The sequence below is a fragment of the Hibiscus syriacus genome, unplaced genomic scaffold, assembly GCF_006381635.1.
Source record: "Hibiscus syriacus cultivar Baekdansim isolate YM2019G1 unplaced genomic scaffold, ASM638163v2 tig00110637_pilon, whole genome shotgun sequence".
NCBI lineage: Eukaryota > Viridiplantae > Streptophyta > Magnoliopsida > Malvales > Malvaceae > Hibiscus > Hibiscus syriacus.
Genome location: NW_024062808.1, coordinates 2,381,797 through 2,405,445, shown reverse-complemented (window position 1 = coordinate 2,405,445; position 23,649 = coordinate 2,381,797). Strand labels below are relative to the sequence as shown.

General features: G+C 35.6%; 1 protein-coding gene across 1 annotated transcript; it reads right to left on the bottom strand.

The window, feature by feature from the left end:
• Positions 1-300: 300 nt before the first annotated feature.
• On the bottom strand, positions 301-22,360 carry LOC120136667 (basic leucine zipper 25-like). Its single transcript, XM_039152626.1, has 6 exons — positions 21,956-22,360; positions 21,768-21,843; positions 20,606-20,807; positions 20,114-20,189; positions 19,902-20,027; positions 301-960 (listed from the first exon to the last, which is right to left on the bottom strand). Exons 1-6 carry the CDS (start codon positions 22,328-22,330, stop codon positions 529-531), a joined length of 1,287 nt encoding a protein of 428 aa, XP_039008557.1. The 5' UTR covers positions 22,331-22,360; the 3' UTR covers positions 301-528.
• Between the last annotated feature and the right edge of the window lie 1,289 nt (positions 22,361-23,649).

Genomic DNA, 23,649 nt, shown 5'->3' with positions numbered 1-23,649 from the left:
CAATCTGTTTTTTTTTTCTTCCTATTTTCTTATCCCTAAAGCGTCGGAAGCACGCGCCCAACGCTTAACAAAAAAGCACAGGAAGCGTGCGCCACCAAATTTTAAAACTTTTACTGTGTGATTTCTCATATAATGCATGCATAGATTGGTTAACCTTCCAAGATAGGTGATGTTTGTAAGTACTTAATAATGACATGCTATCGTGATGCACCTCCGAGGCTAAAACAGGCTCCGACGACCGATAAAAATCGGTTAGCTTAACTGGAGTACCTTGACAACAGATTTAGCTCCTCCAGCACCAGATATAAACTTCATATGATTTTCATACATGATAATTTACTTAATAAAGTTCACTGAATGGACTATAAGAAGTTGAGTCAATGTTACGATGTCAAGATATTAAATACAAACTTGCAGTAAGTGTGCATACCCAATTACTAAGTTTTTAACTAATACTAATACTAATACCACCAGATACGCTTCTCTCGAGCCCCATCTTAGAAACCACGATGGGAACGGCACCGACTTTCAACTTTGCTTCTTGTTCTTGGCAACTTCATGTAGTTGAGGCTCCCAGCCAGACATGAGTCCACTTGGACTGACACCACGGCCAATCGGATCATGAACATGCTCCGAACTGGGCGTGTGTCGCAATGCAGATGTTTCATTGACACTCTTCACGCCTAATCCTACTTCAGTATGTGGATTCACGGAGGGAGGAACCAGGCTGTTGCCGGCGAAACGGTTTTCTGCTTTCAGATGGTGCACGGGACCAGCAATGCCCGGAACTGGTTGGTGAAAAAACTGATTGCTGTTTTGCTGCAACCGAACAGGAGCAACAGGGGATGCTTCCAATGGACTGCTAACAAAAGGCATGCCGACATTAGCTACAGCGTGTCTTGATAGCATAGCAGGGTTAATCCCTGTCACCTGCTTAACTGTTTCTTCAGCCATTTTTACCTGAAATTTTCGAATACAAAAGTCAACACGATAGACACAGAATTAATATTGTATCAATCAGGATCAATAGTGATTTTAAAGAAAAGGTTAAATAGTTAAGCAATAACCACTTGCAGCAGTTTCAGGCATAAAGATGCAAGACCGTGTTTCACAGTTCGGAACAATCCGAACATTGATACTAATATCTGATGTCCAACAATGTAACTCCAGTGCATTAACAAACACAAGAGATCATGTCAATATCCATTATATAAATATCAGTGCATTAACAAACAGTAGGCACAAGTCCAGACATCCCTGAAGCACATAAAAATCACCAAAACAAAATTAATCTCTCTCCCTGAGAGAATCACAGCTTCAATAATCTGCAAGCTCATTTATGATTAAATCCTAGATGAAGAAGGAAAATGAATATGCCCATGGCTTTTCAGAGTTCGACTGACTAATCTTCACAAACTTCATGATGTCACAATTGTCGTAACCGGTTTTCGTCCGGGCACGAAATATTTATTTTTGGCGGGAAAATTGATGTGAATAAATGGTTTTGAAAATAATTTGGGAGTCGCCATCGGCCTTTTGGGTCAGGTAGGTCGAATACCTAAAAAAAATATTTTTTAAAAGAGTTTTAAAAAAAACATCAATAAAAAAATTAAACTGATCTGCGTTTATAACCAAAAATTCGTTCTTTTTAATAATAACAAGGGATTCGTGGTCGGTTACGTTTAGGGAAGGATTAGCACCCCTACAACGCCCAAAATTGGTACTTTTTAATTATAAATTGTCTATATCATTAAAATTTTAAAAATTCAAAAATATATTTAATTTATAATTCTATTATTTTCAAAATTATATTTATTTAAAAATATCCGAAAAGAACTTCTAGGTGCCTTAAGACAGCTCTTTTCTTTGATATTGATAAATATTAATTTAAATAATATTGTTTATTTTTTAATTTTTTAAAATATCAGAATAGGACATCCAGTTGTATTAAGACTGTCCTTTTCTTTGATAAAAAATAAATATTTAAAAATTATTATTTATTGTATATTTATGAATATATAAAAATATTTAACCATATAAAATAAAAAATATTACTAAAACAATGTATTTTAAGCAGTAAAATTAAAACATATAAAATAAATAACTAAATTATAATAAAAATAAAATTAAATCTAAATCCTAATTAATTAAATATTTTATTTTTTATTTTAATAATTTAGTGACCAAAACAAAATTATCTAAAATTCAAATTTTATAATAAAATTAATTAAAAATATGAACTAGGGATAAAAATTTTATTTATTAAAATTAAGGGATTAAATCTGTCATTTATCCTAAATATATTATTTGAATAAGAGGGACTAAAATGAATAAAATTAAAATTCGAAGACTAAATTAAAATTATTACAAATTCAGTTTAGTGACCAAAATGTAAAATTTACAAATACGAAGGACTGCGGCCGGGGTTTAACTATTTCGTTATTACGCGAATAGCCCTTCCCAAAACGGCGTCGTTCGGGAAGGGCTATTTAAGCCTAAAATCAGCTGGCCCGAAGGGCCAGCCTCATTTCTCCTCTCTTCCCTCTCTCTCTCTTTTCTGAGAGAAAGAAATTCTCTCGCTTCTCTCTAGAAAAGAGAGAAGCTCTCCGGCCGGCCGCCGTTAGCCACCGTCAATACCACCGCCGGCCGCCATATCCGGTGGCCGGAAATTACAAATCCTACCCCAAATTAAAGCCTGGTTTTCCCTAAAGCTAGATCCGTAGGTTTTTTAGCCTAAAATACTACTGAAATGCGTAGATCTAAAGTTTATACCTTCGACCTTTGACTTTCCGATGGCTCCAAAAAGGTTCTGATGACCAACGGTTCCCTCGGTAAGTTTTTTTCTTCCTTTTTCCTTTTGTTTTTGCTCTGTTGTTGTAGACTGGGATCGTTGGTAGTTGTTATTTCCTCTGTTTTTTTTTCTTTGTTTCTGTCTCTCTCTTTTTTTTCTTGCAGATGGGTGGTGGCTTTTATAGCCACCACCGGTGTAGCCGTCGGACCGGTCCGAAGAAGGGCTCTCGGTGAGTCACCGGACTACCAGTGGTGACTCACCGAGTAACCATGGCGTGGACGGCTGCCATTTTATCTTCTGGAGTCTTCGGTTGGGACGTGGCAGCGGCGTGGCGGCGAGAAGACTGTCGGCAGCCGCGTGGAAGCTGGGGCGGCGCCGCGTGGCCCTAGGGTATCAAACCCTAGGGTTTCTCTCTGGAACCATGTGGACCGTTGGATCGTGCCAGATCCAACGGTTGTGATGAGGTGGCTGAGGATGATTAGGGTTAGGAAACCCTAACTGGAACCCTAAATATTTAGGGTTTCTGGTTGGATTTGGACCGATTCTGGTTGGTTTGTAACTGGGCCGGTCCAAATGTAATGGGTCTGTAATTATTATTATGTATTTAATATATTTAATATAAATTAATAATAATAATAATAATAATAATAATGATAATAGCAATAATAATAATAATAATAATAATATTAATAATAATAATATTAATAATAATAATATGGATAAAAATATTAGTATCTTCAGCTGCCCCTCTTTGCTCATTCTTGTGTTAACAAGAATAGGGCAAAGATGAAAAGATAATAAAATTTTTTATCCATTTGACTTTACTTTGATCATAATGGAGATATTGAATAAATTCTTATCTCTCTCCAGATGAGTTCTTCTTATTATGAACTTTCTGCTGGGGATGATGATGACCTTCTTTCTGTGATAGAGTCATTCAAAAGGTTGAATAAGCTCTTGATGAGTTCTTCTCATTATGAACTTTTTCTTTCTTCTTCAGATGAATTCTTCTCATTATGAACTTCTCTGGAAAAGATGATCCATCAAATGATGGATTCAGGTAAAAGGTTGAACAAATTCTTCTCATTATGAACTTCTTCTTCCTTCTTCAGATGAGTTCTTCTCATTATGAACTTTCTCTGGAAAAAATAATCCATCAAGTGATAGATTTGAGCAAAAGGTTGAACAAATTCTTCTCATTATGAACTTCTTCTTCCTTCTTCAGATGAGTTCTTCTCATTATGAACTTTTCTGGAAAAGATGATCCATCAAATGATGGATTTAGGTAAAAGGTTGAACAAATTCTTCTCATTATGAACTTCTTCTTCCTTCTTCAGATGAGTTCTTCTCATTATGAACTTTTCTGGAAAAGATGATCCATCAAATGATGGATTCAGGTAAAAGGTTGAACAAATTCTTCTCATTATGAACTTCTTCTTCCTTCTTCAGATGAGTTCTTCTCATTATGAACCTTCTCTGAAAAAAGCTGATCCATCAAATGACGGATTTAAACAAAAAGTTGAACAAGTTCTTCTCATTATGAACTTCTTCTTCTTTCTTCAGATGAGTTCTTCTCATTATAAACCTTCTCTGAAAAAAGCTGATCCATCAAATGACGGATTCAAGTAAAAGGTTGAACAAATTCTTCTCATTATGAACTTCTTCTTCCTTCTTCAGATGAGTTCTTCTCATTATGAACCTTCTCTGGAAAAGCTGTTCCATCAAATGATGGATTCAAATCTTTGCTAAAATCTTTGAAATTCCTGTTAAAAATTCAACATAGATGAAAATGAATGAAAATGCACCTATTTTTGTAAACACCTAAATATGATGCATGAATATTAAGTTGTTTGATTTCAGACTGGTGAATTGAGTATTTCTTCAATTATAAAAACCCAATATATCTGTCTTCTTCAAATCAAAGAATCTATCATTTTTGACAAATGTAGATGTAGATATAATGTCACAAAACCTCTTGAGAATAAAATTCAATAGTATAAACTTTTGAAAAGCTTGCATTCAGGCAACATGTTGATTCTGATAACAACTCATCTGATTATGAAGTGACCTTTCAAGATGATTTCACAGATATCAATAGTTCTTTTAATACCGAGAAATCTTGAATTCTGATTCTGATGAGGAGAATAAACTGTTATACTTGACAAAAATGGGATTCTCAAAGGCTGAAACTTCAATAGCCATGTAGAGATGTGTGGTCCAAATTCATCAATTGCAGAATTCGCAAATTTTATATGTGCTGCTCAAATGACTAAGGCTGCTGATGCACTTCTTCGGATCAAATAACTCAAAGAACACTTCCAGAAGATGCTATTGGCAAATTCATATTCTAAATTCAATGCTTGATCCTGTCCAATCAGATAACTCAAAGAACACTTCCAGAAGATGCTATGTTCTGTCCAACCAGATCAGATAACTCAAAGAACACTTCCAGAAGATGCTATTGGCAAATTCATATTCTAAATTCAATGCTTGATTCTGTCCAATCAGATAACTCAAAGAACACTTCCAGAAGATGCTATGTTCTGTCCAACCAGATCAGATAACTCAAAGAACACTTCTAGAAGATGCTATGTTCTGTCCAACCAGATCAGATAACTCAAAGAACACTTCCAGAAGATGCTATGTTCTGTCCAACCAGATCAGATAACTCAAAGAACACTTCCAGAAGATGCTATGTTCTGTCCAACCAGATCAGATAACTCAAAGAACACTTCCAGAAGATGCTATGTTCTGTCCAACCAGATCAGATAACTCAAAGAACACTTCCAGAAGATGCTATGTTCTGTCCAACCAGATCAGATAACTCAAAGAACACTTCCAGAAGATGCTATGTTCTGTCCAACCAGATCAGATAACTCAAAGAACACTTCCAGAAGATGCTATTGGCATATTCATTTGTTCCAGTTAATGTTTGGAATAGGATATCACCATGCTCATTCGATGTAGAGCCAAAATTTGTAGATTCGAAGCATTTCCATGCTATTACACTGAAAAGGGCTATATTCATAATTCTGCCAATTGAGAACAGATTTCCTCTTATTCTGCTTCCTCCATGTGCTGATGCTTTTCCATTGACAAAGAAGTGATGGCCTTCATGGGATCCAAGAACAAAGTTGAACTGTTTATAAACATGTACATGAAGTGCCAAATTGACAGAAAGGATCTGTAAGGCTCTTGAAGCTTATGACAATGAGTCACCTTCGAGTGTTCAAAAATATGTTCTTGATGAGTGCTGAAAATGGAATCTAGTATGGGTTGGAAGGAATAAGGTTACTCCACTTGAACCTGATAAGGTGGAAATGCTTCTAGGTTTCCTTAAAAACCATATACAAGGATCTGTATAGAAACATGTCTCCTAGTGATATCAATGTCTTGTTTCTTTTTGCTGGAATCAGTACTGCAAAGATCATCTCCTACTGTTTTAGTATATCTTTGAAAACAGATGTGTAAGAACTGAAGGGTGATCGGTTGGAGCAATTGATGAGTAGATTTGGCGGATTCGACCTTGTTGTCGGTAGAATCCCGTGTAATAATCTTGATGTTCATGGCTTTAAGCTAGTGATAATTTGCTTACTTTGTATTCCATGTATTTAAAAGTATTAACATAAAGTGATATTCAGAAATCTTTAAATTATTTCAAAATTATGTTAATTCAATAGAAAAGAATAAATTGAATTTCCAAAAATAAATTGAATGTCAAATAATTTGAACTTGAAATAGATATAATTGTATTCAAAGTTATGACAAGCATAAGAATAAAAATTCAAATGTCTCAACAAATTATAAGCATAAGTATTTCTAAATTAATCAAGTTGACACAATTTAGAGTAATGATGTAAGCTTTTGTCTGGAAGATCTCAAACGTTGTCAAAATGCTTGTAGATGTGAAGTTTCTCCCAAACTGTCAAAATCTTAAGAGAATTCAATTGCCGGATGCCTAATATCAACCTGCATTTGAGCCGCCTTTTCAGGTTTTCAACTCAAATCCTTCCTTTGGTTACAAGATGCCCTTTGCGGGTTTTCATCTTGACCCCTTTTTTTTTTTTTTTTTGATTTTTTTTTCTTCAAGCATAATATTTCTTGACAGAATCCGAGTTTATTGGATTTTTCAGAATTTTTCCATCCATTTCTGCCAAGATCAATGCTCCTCCGGAAAAGGCCTTTTTTACAACGTATGGTCCTTCCCAATTAGGCATCCATTTCCCACGGAAATCTTTATGTATAGGCAAGATCTTTTTCAATACTAGATCACCCTCTTGGAATTCTCTTGGATGTACTTTTTTGTCATGAGACTTTATCATCCGTTTCTGATACATCTGTCCATGGCAAATAGCTTTCAATCTTTTCTCCTCAATAAGGTTCAGTTGATCAACTCTAGCTTGGATCCATTCAGATTCATCCAATTTTGTTTCTCTCAATATTCGAAGCGATGGAATCTCAACTTCAATTGGTAAGACTGCTTCCATCCCGTAGACTAAAGAAAAAGGCGTTGCCCCAGTAGATGTTCGAACAGTAGTTCGGTATGCATATAGAGCAAAAGGTAACTTCTCGTGCCAATCTTTGTAAGTTTCAGTAGTCTTTGTAATGATTCTCTTGATGTTCTTATTTGCTGCTTCAACTGCCCCATTCATCTTTGGACGATATGCCACTGAATTTGCATGTTTGATCTTGAACTGTGCACAAAGTTCGGTCATCATTTTGTTGTTCAGGTTCAGAGCATTATCTGTAATGATCCTTTCTGGTAAACCATACCGGCAAATTATTTCTTTCTTTATGAACTTGCAGACTGTGGACCTCTTAATATTAGTGTATGAAGCAGCTTCAACCCATTTGGTAAAATAATCAATTGCCACAAGGATGAAACAATGTCCATTCGATGCTTTTGGTGTGATTGCCCCAATGACATCTATTCCCCACATAGAAAATGGCCAAGGCGCTGTCATTACATGTAAAGGAGATGGGGGTACATGAATCTTGTCTGCATATATCTGGCATTTATGGCATTTCCTTGCGTAATCAATGCAATCTGTGTACATAGTAGCCCAATAGTATCCATATCTCATTATTTTTCTGGCCATGGAAAGACCATTTGCATGTGTTCCACATATTCCACTGTGTACTTCTTCAATGACATTTCAAGCTTCACTGGTATTTAAACATCTCAACAGCATTTGATCACTGCTTTTTCTATACATAATCTCTCCATCAAGAAAATATCCAGCAGCCATTCTTCTCAAGGTTCTTTTATCAATTTCTGTTGCATTTGGTGGATAATTTTGATTTTTGATATATTGCAGGATATCATGATACCATGGTTTACCATCTACCTCTTCTTCCACACTATAACAATGTGCAGGAATTTCATATACTTGCATTTTGATTGGCATCATATCAACTTTCTTATTTGCCTGAAACATAGCAGCTAATGTAGCCAAAGCATCTGCCATTTGATTTTCTTCTCGAGGGAGATAATTGAAGGTAACTCTCTCAAATTCTTTCACTAATTCGAGTGTAAAATTTCGGTATTCCAATAATTTGGGATCTTTTGTTTCCCATTCTCCTCGCAATTGATACACCACTAACGATGAATCTCCATATATCTTGAGAAATTTGATTTTTCTTTCTATAGCTGCTTTTAACCCCATGACACAAGCTTCATATTCCGCCATATTATTGGTACAAAAGAACTCCAGTCTGCTTGTAAAGGGATAATAAACATTTTCAGGAGAAATTAACACTGCTCCGATTCCTCGTCCCAAAGCATTAGATGCTCCGTCAAAGTAAAGCTTCCAAGTTGCAAATTCATCATTTGTTCTGACTTCTTCATTCATGTATATGCATAACAAATCTTCATCAGGAAAATTAAAGTTCAAGGGCTGATAATCATTTGATACACGACTGGCCAGAAAATCAGCTATTACACTTCCTTTTATTGCTTTTTGGTTGACATATATAATATCAAACTCAGATAATAACATCTGCCATCTAGCCATTCTGCCTGTCAAAGCTGGTGATTCCATTAAGAACTTCAAAGGATCAAGTTTTGATATCAACCAAGTAGTATGGTATAACATATATTGTCTGAGTCTTCGAGTAGTCCACACCAAAGCACAACATAATTTTTGTATTGGTGGATATCGAACTTCACAATCAGTAAATTTCTTGCTCAGATAATAAATAGCTTTTTCTTTCCTTCCTGATTCATCATGCTGTCCTAGTACACATCCCATCGAATTTTCGAAGACCGTCAAATAGAGAATTAATGGTCTATCAGGCATTGGTGATACTAAAATTGGGGCATTGGATAAATATTTCTTAATAATATCCAAAGTTTCTTGACATTCTTCATTCCAGACTTCAGGATTGTTCTTTCGAAGTAATTTGAACACTGGATCACATTTGTCAGTCAATTGAGAAATGAACCGAGATATATAATTTAATCTCCCCAAAAAGCCTCGAACTTCTTTTTTTGTGTTGGGTGGTGGAAGATCTTGAATTGCTTTTACTTTATCTGGATCAATCTCGATTCCTTTTTTGCTAACCACAAATCCCAAAAGTTTCCCAGAATTTACCCCAAAAGTGCATTTAGCAGGGTTAAGCTTTAATTGATACTTCCTCAATCTCTGGAAAAGCTTCCTCAGATTTTGAATATGTTCTTCTTCCGTTTTGGATTTGGCAATCATGTCATCTACATATACTTCAATCTCTTTGTGCATCATGTCATGAAACAAAGTTACCATAGCTCTTTGATATGTTGCCCCTGCATTTTTCAATCCAAATGGCATCACTTTATAACAGAATGTGCCCCACATGGTTATAAATGTTGTTTTCTCCATGTCTTCAGGATTCATTTTTATCTGATTATATCCTGAAAAGCCATCCATAAATGAAAACCATGCATGCCCTGCAGTATTGTCCACCAATGTGTCTATGTGGGGTAAGGGAAAACTATCTTTCGGACTAGCTTTGTTGAGATCTCTGTAATCCACGCACATTCGAACTTTTCCATTTTTCTTTGGTACGGGAACAATGTTGGCTACCCATTCTGGGTATTTAGATGCCTGTAGGAAACCTGCATTGATTTGTTTCATCACTTCTTCTTTGATTTGCAACAACATTTCTGGCCTCATTCTTCTGAGCTTTTGTTGGACCGGTTTATATTCTGGATTGATTGGAAGCTTGTGTATCACTATATCTGTGCTCAAACCGGGCATATCTTGATAAGACCAGGCAAATATATCTTTGAACTCTTGAAGGAGATTTATCAATTCTTGTTTTATCTGGACTGTCAGAATGGTACCAATTTTCACCTCTTTTATTTCTTCATCTGTTCCCAAATTCACAGTCTCAACCTCTTCTTTGTGGGGTAGAATTTGTTTGTCTTCTTTTTCTACCAATCTTAATAGTTCAGTAGGAATATCACATTCCAGTTCATCTTCACAACCATTGATCTCTTCCAGACATATAGGCTGCTCTAAATTTATCACTGGATTAAATCTAGGAATAAACATGCTATTAACACTGTGACACCTGCAAATTTAAATCGGACATATTTACGAAAGAATATAGTAAATTTATGAAATGTAATAAAATGTAAAGAATGATTGCCATCTGAAAATTTTTTAAGAAAAGTTCCTTATATTTAACATAATTTCTTTTACAAGATAACAAAAAGTTTTCATATTTTTGAGCTAAACATAAAGATTAGTTCTGAATATTACTCTGCATTAATATTAAAAACTATAGGAAGATCTTCAGTGGTCCAATTGGTGAGTGTTTCTCCAGGAAGACATGGTCGAATCCTATCCAAGTATTTGCCATTTTTGTTGTCCTTCGTGATCATGTTTATAAATAATCCATTCATAGCTTCTTCAACTATATTTTGATCTTTCGTCAACTTTTCTTCTTTAAAGGCTTCAACAAGCTGCTGTTCCACATTAATTGTTCCCCCTGATCTGAATGTGGTCTTCAACTGTGGGAAAGACATGTGTTTCCAAAGGATTTCTCCCCCTTTCAATTTTGCCTTTCTGTCTTCACATCTTCTTTTCATCTCTTTGTTCTTTTGCTGAAGATTGGGCTTAAACCCTAGCCCAAAACGGTCTTTTTTCATCTTTATACTGATAGGAACTGAAATCCCTTGAAGATTCTTTCCTAGACCTCTTCCAGCTTTAGCTCCGATGCCTAAAGTTTGTTGTACCGTCATCTTGGTACAATCAGACAATCTGGGATATGGAATTTTCCTTCCTTCTGCAACAAAGGTTGTATTTACAAATTCAAGAGCTCGAAAAGAGCATTCAAGAGCCTTATCATTGGTGTCGATATATGGAACATCGCTTGTTACAGACGCAATGATTTCTTCTTCAGCATTGACACATATTAGTTGTCCATCAACAGCAAATTTCAATTTCTGATGTAATGAAGAAGGAACGGCTCCTGCTGAGTGAATCCATGGCCTCCCTAAGAGACAATTATATGTGGGGTGGATGTCCATCACCACAAAATCAATATTGTACACGACTGGGCCAATTAACAACGGTATTTCCATTTTCCCAAGCACTTCTTTTTGAGTACCATCAAATGTTCGTACCACATTCTGATAACTCTTCATGTGTGATTGATCCAGAGGCATTCTTTGAAGTGTAACTAGAGGCATCAAGTTGAGAGCAGATCCATTGTCAATCAATACTCCTGGCAATACATGACCATGACAGTGTGTCGTGATGTTCAAAGCTCTTACTGACCCCATTCCGCCTTCTGGTATTTCATCATCTGTGAACGTTATGTAATTGTCAGCGGCTATATGTCCCACAATTCTGTCAAGTTTATTGAGGGATATATCTTCGGGGATAAATGTTTGATTGAGAATTTTCATCAAAGCATTCCTATGCGCTTCTGAATTCATCAATAGATCAAGAATAGAAATTCTCGCTTGTTGTTTGTGTAGTTGTTCAACCACACTATACTCACTATGTTTTAGGAATTTCAAAAATTCTTGAGCTTGTTTTTCTGTCACAGGCTCATTGAATGCTGGAAGGGATTCATCTTCAAATACCTTCTGAGGTATTGCCACAGCTTTTCCTTTTGCTTTCACTTGTTCTGAAGCATTGGATGTTTCGGGAGAGTAACATCTCCCACTTCTTGTAAAGAAACCGACCTCGCCCACTGCTTCAGACGTCGATGTAGTACTCAAATTCTGTATTTTCTCTTCTGTTTTATCTAGAGAATCAGATCCTCCTACCATTGAAACATTGGTAGTATAATTCCAAGGTACCCTGCGGGTATCTTTGTATGGAAATGGTAGAGGAATGGTAATAACTACTTTTGGCCTTATTGATGCCGGAATCACCGTGGATGATTTCACATTAATGATCACAGGATCATTTATTCTTTGATTTGGTTTAGAATCCTCTGATGAGCAAACATCATCTTCTTTTTTTCCGGGTTCTTCTTCAAAGAATTCTATTTCTCTGTTGTTCATCAATTTTTGCACCAAATCCCTAAACTCAAGACATAATTGAATTTTATGCCCTTGCTCCTGATGATATTCACAATAATTCTTGCCTTCATTCGGCTTTGGCCTGAATTGTTGTGGAATTATACCGGCTACAGAGAGTTGTTGGAATACCCAAACAAAAGGAGATTTAATTTCAGAAATGTCAGTCTTTGCTTTCTTTCTGTTCTCTTCCTGAATTGCATTCACGTTTTTATCTCCATGATTTGGCAATGGATGACTTGATACGGATGGTGTATTGAATTCCAACTTCCCAGTGTTGATCAAATTTTGAACCACCCTTTTGAATGCTAGACAGTTTTCAATAGAATGTCCTGTAATTCCTTCATGGTAAACACAGTGTGCCTTTGTATCATACCAAGGAGGGAATGGTGGTTGCATGGGAACCAAAGGATAGGGCCTTATAACATCTGCTTTTAACAGCGAATCATAGATCTCTGCATATGGTACTGGTAAAGGTGTAAAAGACAACCTTTCATTTTCCTTTCGAGATCCTCTGGACTCTGCTCGATTAGTGTTTGTTTCCTCTTTCTTAACCCTTGGCTGGGTTATTGTAACACTTTTCGATGAATCCTTGCTGTAAGAATTTGTATTGTTGACTTCATTCTCCTTTTTCCGGTACGTAGGTCTTTTGGAACTAGACCCATCATTTGATTCAATCTTGCCACTTTTCAAGACATTTTCAATTAATTCTCCAGAAATGACCAAATCTGCAAAATTTCTGGTCGCATTCCCCATTAGATGGTTTAAATAAGGAGCCTTCAATGTATGGACAAACATTACTGTGGCCTCTTTTTCTGACAAAGGTGGTTGAACTTGGGCCGCAGTATCACGCCATCTCTGGGCATACTGTCTGAATGTTTCATTATTCTTTTTCTCCAAGTTTTGGAGAGTCCATCTATCAGGGACCATGTCTGTCACATGGCGGTACTGCTCTAAAAATGCTTTAGCCAAATCTTTCCAGGATCTAATGTTGGCTTTGGTCAATTGAGTATACCATTTCAAAGCCGGTCCTGTCAAACTATCCTGGAAGCAGTGAATTAACAATTTTTCGTCCTTCACATATCCTGCCATTCTTCGACAAAACATAGTAATGTGGGATGAAGGGCATGTAGTACCGTCATATTTATCAAATTCGGGAGCTTTGAACTTGATAGGGAGGATTAGGTCTGGAACCAAACTCAGCTCACTAGCATCAAATCCATAGAATGATTCAGTTATTTCCACGGATTTCATTCGCTCTTCTAAGCTCTTGATCTGTCTGGTCAGTTCTTCATTTACTTTTTGTTTCTCATTTAGCTCATTCAAATCTGGGATCAACTGATCAGTATTAAGATCCCCTACTTTCACATCTGATATAAGCGGATTTTTGCTTGAAGATGCGGGATCTACTTGTTGATCTTCATGTGGTTTAGCTTCTTGTAATACAGATGTACGAGCATTGATTTGTATAGGGGTAGTACCAGAGTGATAAATTGGTTCTGGTGAAAAACCTAGAGGATATATGGGTTCTTGGTCGAAAGATACAGGATTTTCATGCATTTTTCCACTGATAGCCTGCCTTTTAAACATGTCCTCTATTTTCTTCATCATACTGTCTTGTGAATTTGCAATACTGGCTTCAATTTTTTCCAACTTCATTCTCATTTCTTCTTGTTCTTTATGATGCTGTTCCTCAATACGCTGTATTTTATCCTCCATAATTCTCTTAGTAGCTTGTCTAGTACTGTAGTGATGTAGTATTTCTCTTTTGGCCAGAGTAACTGCGATTGAAAAATCTTTTAATATTATTTCAAATTTTAATTGATGAATTTTAACTTAATAAATGAAATAATTCATAGTGAAAATTATGAAATGAATGATGAATGTATGCAAAATGCATGTATGTAAAAACATTGATCCCAAAAAGTTAACTGTCATAGAACAACTTCCATCGGCATACAAAAGTTTCTTTATAATATTTCATAACTACAGATAAGGCATAGCTTTCCTATTAAGCTCTATAATTTCTTTCATTAACCATGACACCTTCTTTCCGCACTTAGAAACTGGATCAACTTGATGCTCAATTATTTCGGCTTCAACAGCTAGTTCCCCAACATATCTGGCAACCTTGCTCATTTGAACCATGGCCTCGAACACCATATTACTTCTTTCTTCACTTCTTTCAACATAGAACTCAGTTGACTTTTGCCATTGCTCATTCGTTCCTTCAAGAGTTTGCTCTAACTCAGTGATTCTGACTTGGCAATTGTGCAGAATTTTTTCAAGATCTCTAATGCGTCTTCGCAGTGAAGCATTTTCCTCATTACTTTCCTTGAGATCATTAGGTCCTAGACGAACCTTTTCTTGAAACAATGATTCTTCAAGTTGTAAAATGTAAGTATTAAACTCTGAGTTTTTGTTTCTAGACTGATCCAGATCCTCTTCCAGTTTTGTTCGTGCTTCTTGCGTTCTTTGATTAAGCTTCTGGATGTGAATATCTTTGTTTCTGCATCTCTGCATCCAATTGCTAGCCACCTCCTGCTCTACCTCAAGTCTGGTGTTGAAATTTTTTCTTTCTAGCTCCCATTTTTCTTTTTCAACATTGGATTCTTCCATCTTTTGGCCTCTGACTTCAAGCTCAGCAATCAACTGGTTCATTTCAGATTCAAATCCCTTGAACATGCCATTTTTCTCACCTTCAAATTTGACAAAGATGTCATTCTTCATCTCTTCTAAATCTTTGGCTCGATCTCTTTCTCTTTGCATTTCATTTATGATCTCGCGGTGTTCAGCCTTGTGTTTTATAATTCGCTCTCTTCTGTCAACCTCGAAATCTTCCATTTTTTGCTTTCCTTTTTCCAGGCTTTTGAGTAGACGGTTATTCCTTCCTTTCAGATCTTCAACTCGTCTTTTCTCAATGTTCAATTCTCTGGTCATCTGTACCGTCGATTGGCTGGGTCCTGATGCTTTTCGGGATTTATATAACTCCTGGTAATTTTTTTGTAAGGCTCTGTACTCATCCTCACCTTTTTCTTTATCTCTTCTCAACATTGCACATTGTGATGAATGAAAGTCAATGTCTACCCCCAACATAGCTTTATCTTGTCTCATTTGCTCTAATTCTTTCGACCAACCTTCTCTTTCTGCTTCAAACTCAGCTCTCAAGATTTCAATCTCTGATGGAACCACCTTAATGCGATCTTCCATAGAAATATCCTCATTTTGATCTGGTAGAGGAATATTTTCGTTTTTTCTGACAGATCTCCAATCTTCGTAATCAGGAGTTAGCATTTCTTTTGCTGCTTTAGCTCGGATACAAAAAGTTGTTTTCCAAGCTGTAACGGCTTCCATGATATTTCTTTTATAATTTTTGCTGTGGAATGCAAACTCAGATGACTGTAGTCCAACAGTGACAGGTACAAATTGACGACCTTCATACTGTCTTATAACTAGAAGTGGAGCATATCCAATTCCTCCCCATAATCCGAGCAGCATTATCCAGTTGTAATCACCACATCTGTAAAAGAATTCCCTTTGGATTTGCCATGGGGCGCGCCAAACAACGTCATTGCTTTGCAGATTTCGAAAGGCATTAATCCACATATCTTTCTTAATTTCTTTCGGCCATTCCTGCTCTAGAAATTCTTTTAATGGTGAATAATCAGTATTAAAGCGTCGGTACGAAACCTTTTCTGTTCTCCAGAAATGACTACGGATCCAAACATATAACAACTGAGTACACCCTGAGAATCGTCCACCTCCTAACCTTCTGCAAGCATTTAACGATCTAAAGGTCTCTGCTAGGATGGCAGAAACAGGATTAATCTTCTTCGGTAACTGTTCAAACAGGTCTACCACTGCAGCTTCAACATATCCCAATACTTTTGGGAAGATGACCATACCATATATACCCAGAGCAAATAGATCGAATCGTACTTTAATATCTGGATGGCTCTGAATAAGTTCTCTGATGTTGGTCCAAGCAATGCCTTCACTTTCGCCTTTTTGTTTTGTACGGGATACTACCCATTCTTCTCGTACTCCGGCAATTTTTGCTAATTTAACTCGGAAGGGTTGAGTTTTAATTGACTTTGAATAGATTCGATTCTCCAAAGCCCCTTCGATATGTAACAAAGTTGTGTATTCTTCAATAGTAGGGACCAAGTCCTCCTTATTGAAAGTGAAGCAATTGTACCCTGGATTCCAGAATTGAACTAGGGCTCGGAGTAATTCATCATCAACTTCTACATAGAGCAGATATGGGATGTCTCCGTAAGTCTGATAAAACTGCAATTTTTTGTTTGAATCCCAACTTTCCCAAATGCTTCGCAAATCTTGCATATCATTTCTTTTTAGTGAAACTGAAGCATAACTGGCCAAGTCAGATACATAATCATCCTGCAGACTATCTCCTTCTTGTCTTTGTAAATCCTCAGCCCACTGTCTTACTTCTGAGTTCAGAATTATTTGATTTGAACACTTTTTATCCATAGATGAAGGCTTTCCAATGCGACAATTAACACAAGGATCAATGTCTTTTATCCTGTATGATGCAATGCAAACAGAAAAATAATGAACACACAAAAAGAAAATAAGTTAGTTTAAAGAATAATAACATTTACATAAATATTCTTTATTTAAACATGCTTTTCTGAATTTAAATTTTTTAAATAAACATGTAACTTAAACAATAAATAAATTAACAGGAAAGACAGAATTCATTTCTCCTGTGTGTATACCTATTTTGGACAAAATTTCGGCATGACTTCGGATTGGAAGAGTTTCTAAGGTTTTTTATATGCAGGGTTTCAGATCTAGGAGTAAAGGTACTCGAATTGTCCATGTTAGTGCCCCCTTAGGCTGCTAACCCTCAATCCTAGTCCATTACAGACTAAAGTGGATCGAGTTCAATTCGAGGGGATACATTTCTCTATACCTGACACGGAGAATAAATTCTCACGAAGACATAGAGCATATGAACCCCGAAAGTTACTTGCTAGGTCTGACACGGAGAATAAATTCTCACGAAGACGTCGCTTTCACTCCCACTTAAAAGGGACAACTCAATTATAGAGCTTTATGTTATGCAATGCAAGTGTTGTGTGTGAGGAGAAATGTTCAAACTTTAGAAAAATAAATAATGATATAAAATAATTGCAAATAAAACATATAAATATTATAAAAATAATAAGTAAATATAAAAATTTTGAAAAAGAAAAAAAAATTAAAAATTAAATATATAAATTTTAATTTTTTAATTAATAGAGACAATTTATAATTGATTTTTTTCTTTTAAAAGTTTGACCAGTCCCCAGCGGAGTCGCCAAGCTGTCGTAACCGGTTTTCGTCCGGGCACGAAATATTTATTTTTGGCGGGAAAATTGATGTGAATAAATGGTTTTGAAAATAATTTGGGAGTCGCCATCGGCCTTTTGGGTCAGGTAGGTCGAATACCTAAAAAAAATATTTTTTAAAAGAGTTTTAAAAAAAACATCAATAAAAAAATTAAACTGATCTGCGTTTATAACCAAAAATTCGTTCTTTTTAATAATAACAAGGGATTCGTGGTCGGTTACGTTTAGGGAAGGATTAGCACCCCTACAACGCCCAAAATTGGTACTTTTTAATTATAAATTGTCTATATCATTAAAATTTTAAAAATTCAAAAATATATTTAATTTATAATTCTATTATTTTCAAAATTATATTTATTTAAAAATATCCGAAAAGAACTTCTAGGTGCCTTAAGACAGCTCTTTTCTTTGATATTGATAAATATTAATTTAAATAATATTGTTTATTTTTTAATTTTTTAAAATATCAGAATAGGACATCCAGTTGTATTAAGACTGTCCTTTTCTTTGATAAAAAATAAATATTTAAAAATTATTACTTATTGTATATTTATGAATATATAAAAATATTTAACCATATAAAATAAAAAATATTACTAAAACAATGTATTTTAAGCAGTAAAATTAAAACATATAAAATAAATAACTAAATTATAATAAAAATAAAATTAAATCTAAATCCTAATTAATTAAATATTTTATTTTTTATTTTAATAATTTAGTGACCAAAACAAAATTATCTAAAATTCAAATTTTATAATAAAATTAATTAAAAATATGAACTAGGGATAAAAATTTTATTTATTAAAATTAAGGGATTAAATCTGTCATTTATCCTAAATATATTATTTGAATAAGAGGGACTAAAATGAATAAAATTAAAATTCGAAGACTAAATTAAAATTATTACAAATTCAGTTTAGTGACCAAAATGTAAAATTTACAAATACGAAGGACTGCGGCCGGGGTTTAACTATTTCGTTATTACGCGAATAGCCCTTCCCAAAACGGCGTCGTTCGGGAAGGGCTATTTAAGCCTAAAATCAGCTGGCCCGAAGGGCCAGCCTCATTTCTCCTCTCTTCCCTCTCTCTCTCTTTTCTGAGAGAGAAATTCTCTCGCTTCTCTCTAGAAAAGAGAGAAGCTCTCCGGCCGGCCGCCGTTAGCCACCGTCAATACCACCGCCGGCCGCCATATCCGGTGGCCGGAAATTACAAATCCTACCCCAAATTAAAGCCTGGTTTTCCCTAAAGCTAGATCCGTAGGTTTTTTAGCCTAAAATACTACTGAAATGCGTAGATCTAAAGTTTATACCTTCGACCTTTGACTTTCCGATGGCTCCAAAAAGGTTCTGATGACCAACGGTTCCCTCGGTAAGTTTTTTTCTTCCTTTTTCCTTTTGTTTTTGCTCTGTTGTTGTAGACTGGGATCGTTGGTAGTTGTTATTTCCTCTGTTTTTTTTTCTTTGTTTCTGTCTCTCCTCTTTTTTTTTCTTGCAGATGGGTGGTGGCTTTTATAGCCACCACCGGTGTAGCCGTCGGACCGGTCCGAAGAAGGGCTCTCGGTGAGTCACCGGACTACCAGTGGTGACTCACCGAGTAGCCATGGCGTGGACGGCTGCCATTTTATCTTCTGGAGTCTTCGGTTGGGATGTGGCAGCGGCGTGGCGGCGAGAAGACTGTCGGCAGCCGCGTGGAAGCTGGGGCGGCGCCGCGTGGCCCTAGGGTATCAAACCCTAGGGTTTCTCTCTGGAACCATGTGGACCGTTGGATCGTGCCAGATCCAACGGTTGTGATGAGGCGGCTGAGGATGATTAGGGTTAGGAAACCCTAACTGGAACCCTAAATATTTAAGGTTTCTGGTTGGATTTGGACCGGTTCTGGTTGGTTTGTAACTGGGCCGGTCCAAATGTAATGGGTCTGTAATTATTATTATGTATTTAATATATTTAATATAAATTAATAATAATAATAATAATAATAATAATAATGATAATAGCAATAATAATAATAATATTAATAATAATAATATTAATAATAATAATATTAATAATAATAATATGGATAAAAATATTAGTATCTTCAACAATAACATAGTCTCCTGTCATTTATGTGGAAGTAAATTTTCAACTTTCAACAGGACCCATAAGTCAACTAAATGAAGAATCATCAGGCCACAATAAGGAAATATAAATTAGGCAATAGTGAAGTGATGGTGATGAACTTGAGGGTGATGGTTTACCTTTGCTCTTAATGTCTCAATATCAGCCCTCAGAATTCTATTGTCAACGGCAGCTTCATCATACTTGTGATTCGTGTCACCTAGAGTCTTGAGTAATGTGGAATGTTCAACCCGTAGTTGACCAACCTAGAAAAAAAAACACTTGCAGTATAAAGAAGACAATAAAACAAACTGTACCATACCATTAGAGTAGGGGAATGATGTGGCAAAACCTGTGCTTCAAGTTCATTCATATGCGCTTGCTTTCTTCTTCTAGAGCGTCTAGCTGATTCTCGGTTTGACAGCATTCTGATGCACCACCAACGTACCAATTAATTCAGGGCAACTTTTTTTATTGCATCAACAAATTGAAGATTGTGTTTAGTTCAAAAATCTAGCAGTAAGACAGGTAATTACTGCATAGAACGTTTGTGTTTTGATTAAAACTGGAAGCAGATAATAGAATTTTGTTCGATTAAGTGGTATAGAATCATAAATCTTAGTTCTATTTGCAGAATAAATATTTGAGTCCTTTGAAGATAACAAATTGGTCTTACAGCTATTACTTGAGAGAGATACTTATCCTTATAACTAGGGCAAAGAAAAAGATGGGAAGAAAAGGAAATCAGACATGTTAAGCAAAAGAAAATCAAGAACAGAAATATAGCACAGCAAATCCTCAAGCCAACCAGTAATACAAAATAAAAAATAGAAAACATGATTACCTCCTTGCGCGTTTTGCATCAGTCGGATCCATGCTGTCAGTGGTTTCAGTATCTTGAAGTTCATCATCATCTGAATCTTCTCCTGATGACACACTTGTTGTTTGCCTCCTCTGTACCCCTGTTTTTTTCTGTGTAGTTGACACAGCCAACATTCCACAAGGTTTAGCATCTGATTCACCCTGTCCTTGAGCCTTTGAGGAACCTTCAATAGTAAAATTTGTATCAGCAAGTTATTACTATATGTAAACTAGTCATGGAAAGAGGAGAACCAAATTAATGCATGGATTGCCCCAGGTTCTTTAGCATATCTTGTAGCACTAAAGTATTAGAAAATGGGAATAAAAATAAGGAAAATGGAGAAGAAGAATGAAACATTAACAGGCTAATGTCCCATTTCTTGTTTGAATGGCTATGTAGAGTTATCCAATCTATTAAAGAAAATTAATTCCAATTTTATGTACCCCTCCATTTTTTCTCATTTTCCTTTTCTCCACTTCTTCAGCACAAGCATGAATCCAAGATCAAGTCACATTGCACTTATGACTATCACCAATTTACTGTTATTAGGAACAATCATGCATGATATATAAAGAATGGCTCCAGCAAGAACTAAATGAAAAAGCAAAGTTTTCCTACAGTTCATCAAGAAGCCAACGAGTCGCTGATGCGGTTAACTTGAAGGATCTAAACTACAAATCAGAAACTTGATTAACCACTTTGATTCAAACTTGATCAAAGGTTGCAGCCTCCTATTCCACTGAATCATATTATGAGCACGAGATTGCTTATCACCCTGTATATGACCGGTGATCTTCCCAACTACACTCCATCAATTCGTGAAAATACAAGTACACAACACGGAAATTAGCAAAATTTTACACAAATCATAGCTATTCCTTAAAATCTAACTCCTGCTCAGGAATATATTTACCCCCTTTGAACTAATTCTAAATTGGCTCCATAAAATCTGAGACAAGAAAATAACTAAAATTTATTTATAGGGTGACATGATTCATATGCTTATATCACAGGAGTTGCAAATAAGAATAAGAAACGTAAACGTGTCTTTATCCTTAGTCTAAAATAGTTATATCTATGCATTAGATTAAACAAAAGTCCAAAAGACTCAATTCATTACAAAAAAGTCAAATCAAAATCATACCTTGAACTTGGGATCTAGATTGAAGCGATTGATCTTCAGGTTGGCCAGGCGAAGCTTCTGACGTCACAGCTGACACCTGAATAAATTTATTTCTCAATAGAGGAAAAAAAAGACATATATACTTATATTTCTTATATTGTACAATAATGAATCCAGTTGGAAAATCGGGATTGGAGAAAGAGTAATACACGAGAGAGAGCAAAAACAGCGCAGGCTTGCTCGAGCTTGCTCTTGAGGATCGCCTGGACCTCGTCAGAGTCATTCGGGACCGTCGGTTTCAGAGCGGACGGCGGAGATTTATTATTCTGATTGCTAGGTCTTTTGATCTCCACCACTTCGTCATCACAATCGCCTTCTTCAGATTTTGAAACAGACAGCTGAGGATCCGCCACGGAGGGACCGATCGCACTCTCACTCGAACGAGACACCGGGATCTCCCCGCCGGTACCGGAAAACTCTTCAAGAAAGATCTCTAAAGCCCACTCCGATTGGCTTCGGTTCATCCCCGCCGTGGCCGCCCAAAAGGAGTCCGGGAAATCGTCACCTGAGAACACAGTATGCATCGTTTTCAGTGAAGATCTTTTTTCCTTCTTTTTTCTTCCCCAAAATGCAATTCGCCTTCCTCTCCTGGTTTTAATATCATTTAAATTTCGGATTAATTGTATCAGATGCCTCAAACTATAATTTCGATTTTAAATTTAATTCCACATTTTAAAATATTTCAATTGAATCCTAAAAGCATATGTATCGTATTAATTAAATTTTAAATTTAAATACTTCATGCCATATTTGGATCAGATTTTAACACTAAAACTAATGGATGGAAGTATCTGATTGATAAGATGCTGATAATATGAGGGTGTTTGAAATCTAAGACCAGCTTAAGGGTCTTCAAGTGAAGTTAATTTCTTTTTTTTAGAGCGAAACAAAATGAATATCCACTAACATCCCGCCACGAGGGATAATGCTCACTGTGTCGTACACATGTCCACGTATCAGTGGGTGGTGCGGGCGGCTAATGCTAGAATTGGGAGCAAGTGATGTGGGCCAAACAAAATTCGTACGTATTAGGGAAAGGTTTGAAAGTGGGGCAGAGTCGGTGAGGAGTTTGAGGTTGCTTTTGGGCAAAAAAGCATTATAATTAAGCGTAAACTACACGCTTAGTAACTAAACTTTAATTTCTCTCCTATTTCACTTATTATACTTTTAATTTTTTCAATTTACTCACTAAACTTTATAAATTATTATTTTTTCACTCCGTCATTAAATAATTAAACGAAGTTCTGATATTGTAACTTACATTAAAACAAAATCATTTTGAATTCCTAAAAAAAAAATTATACTAGAACGATGTTGTTTTGATAAAAAAATAATAATAATGTCATAACACTGTTAAATAAAATTATTTAACGGTGGAGTGATAAACAATTTTCAATCTATAAAATTTAGTGAGTAAATTAAAAAATAAAATTAAATAAAATAAGAAAAAAATAAAATTCAGTTATTAATCTTGTAGTTAACTCATAGGGGGTGTTTAATTCAAGGATTGTGGGATTCCCATGGGATGGGAATCCCACATTCCCATGTTTGGTTGGCTGGGAATCTCATTCTCTGTAATTTTTTATTACAAATAGTAGATTTTTTGGGGTATATTACCGGGAATGTCATTACCTCCCTTCCTTTAGGTATTATAACATTACCGGCGTTTTGGACTAAAATGCCCTTAAATTTTTATTTTTATTTTTCCAAAAATATCATTCTTCTTTCATTGAATAAGAAAAATTCTACGAAGGTTAAATTACAAATTTATCCTTAAATTATTTTAGATTTACAAAAAAATCTATAATTAAAATTTTATACGAAGTTCAGGTGTTAAAAAAAT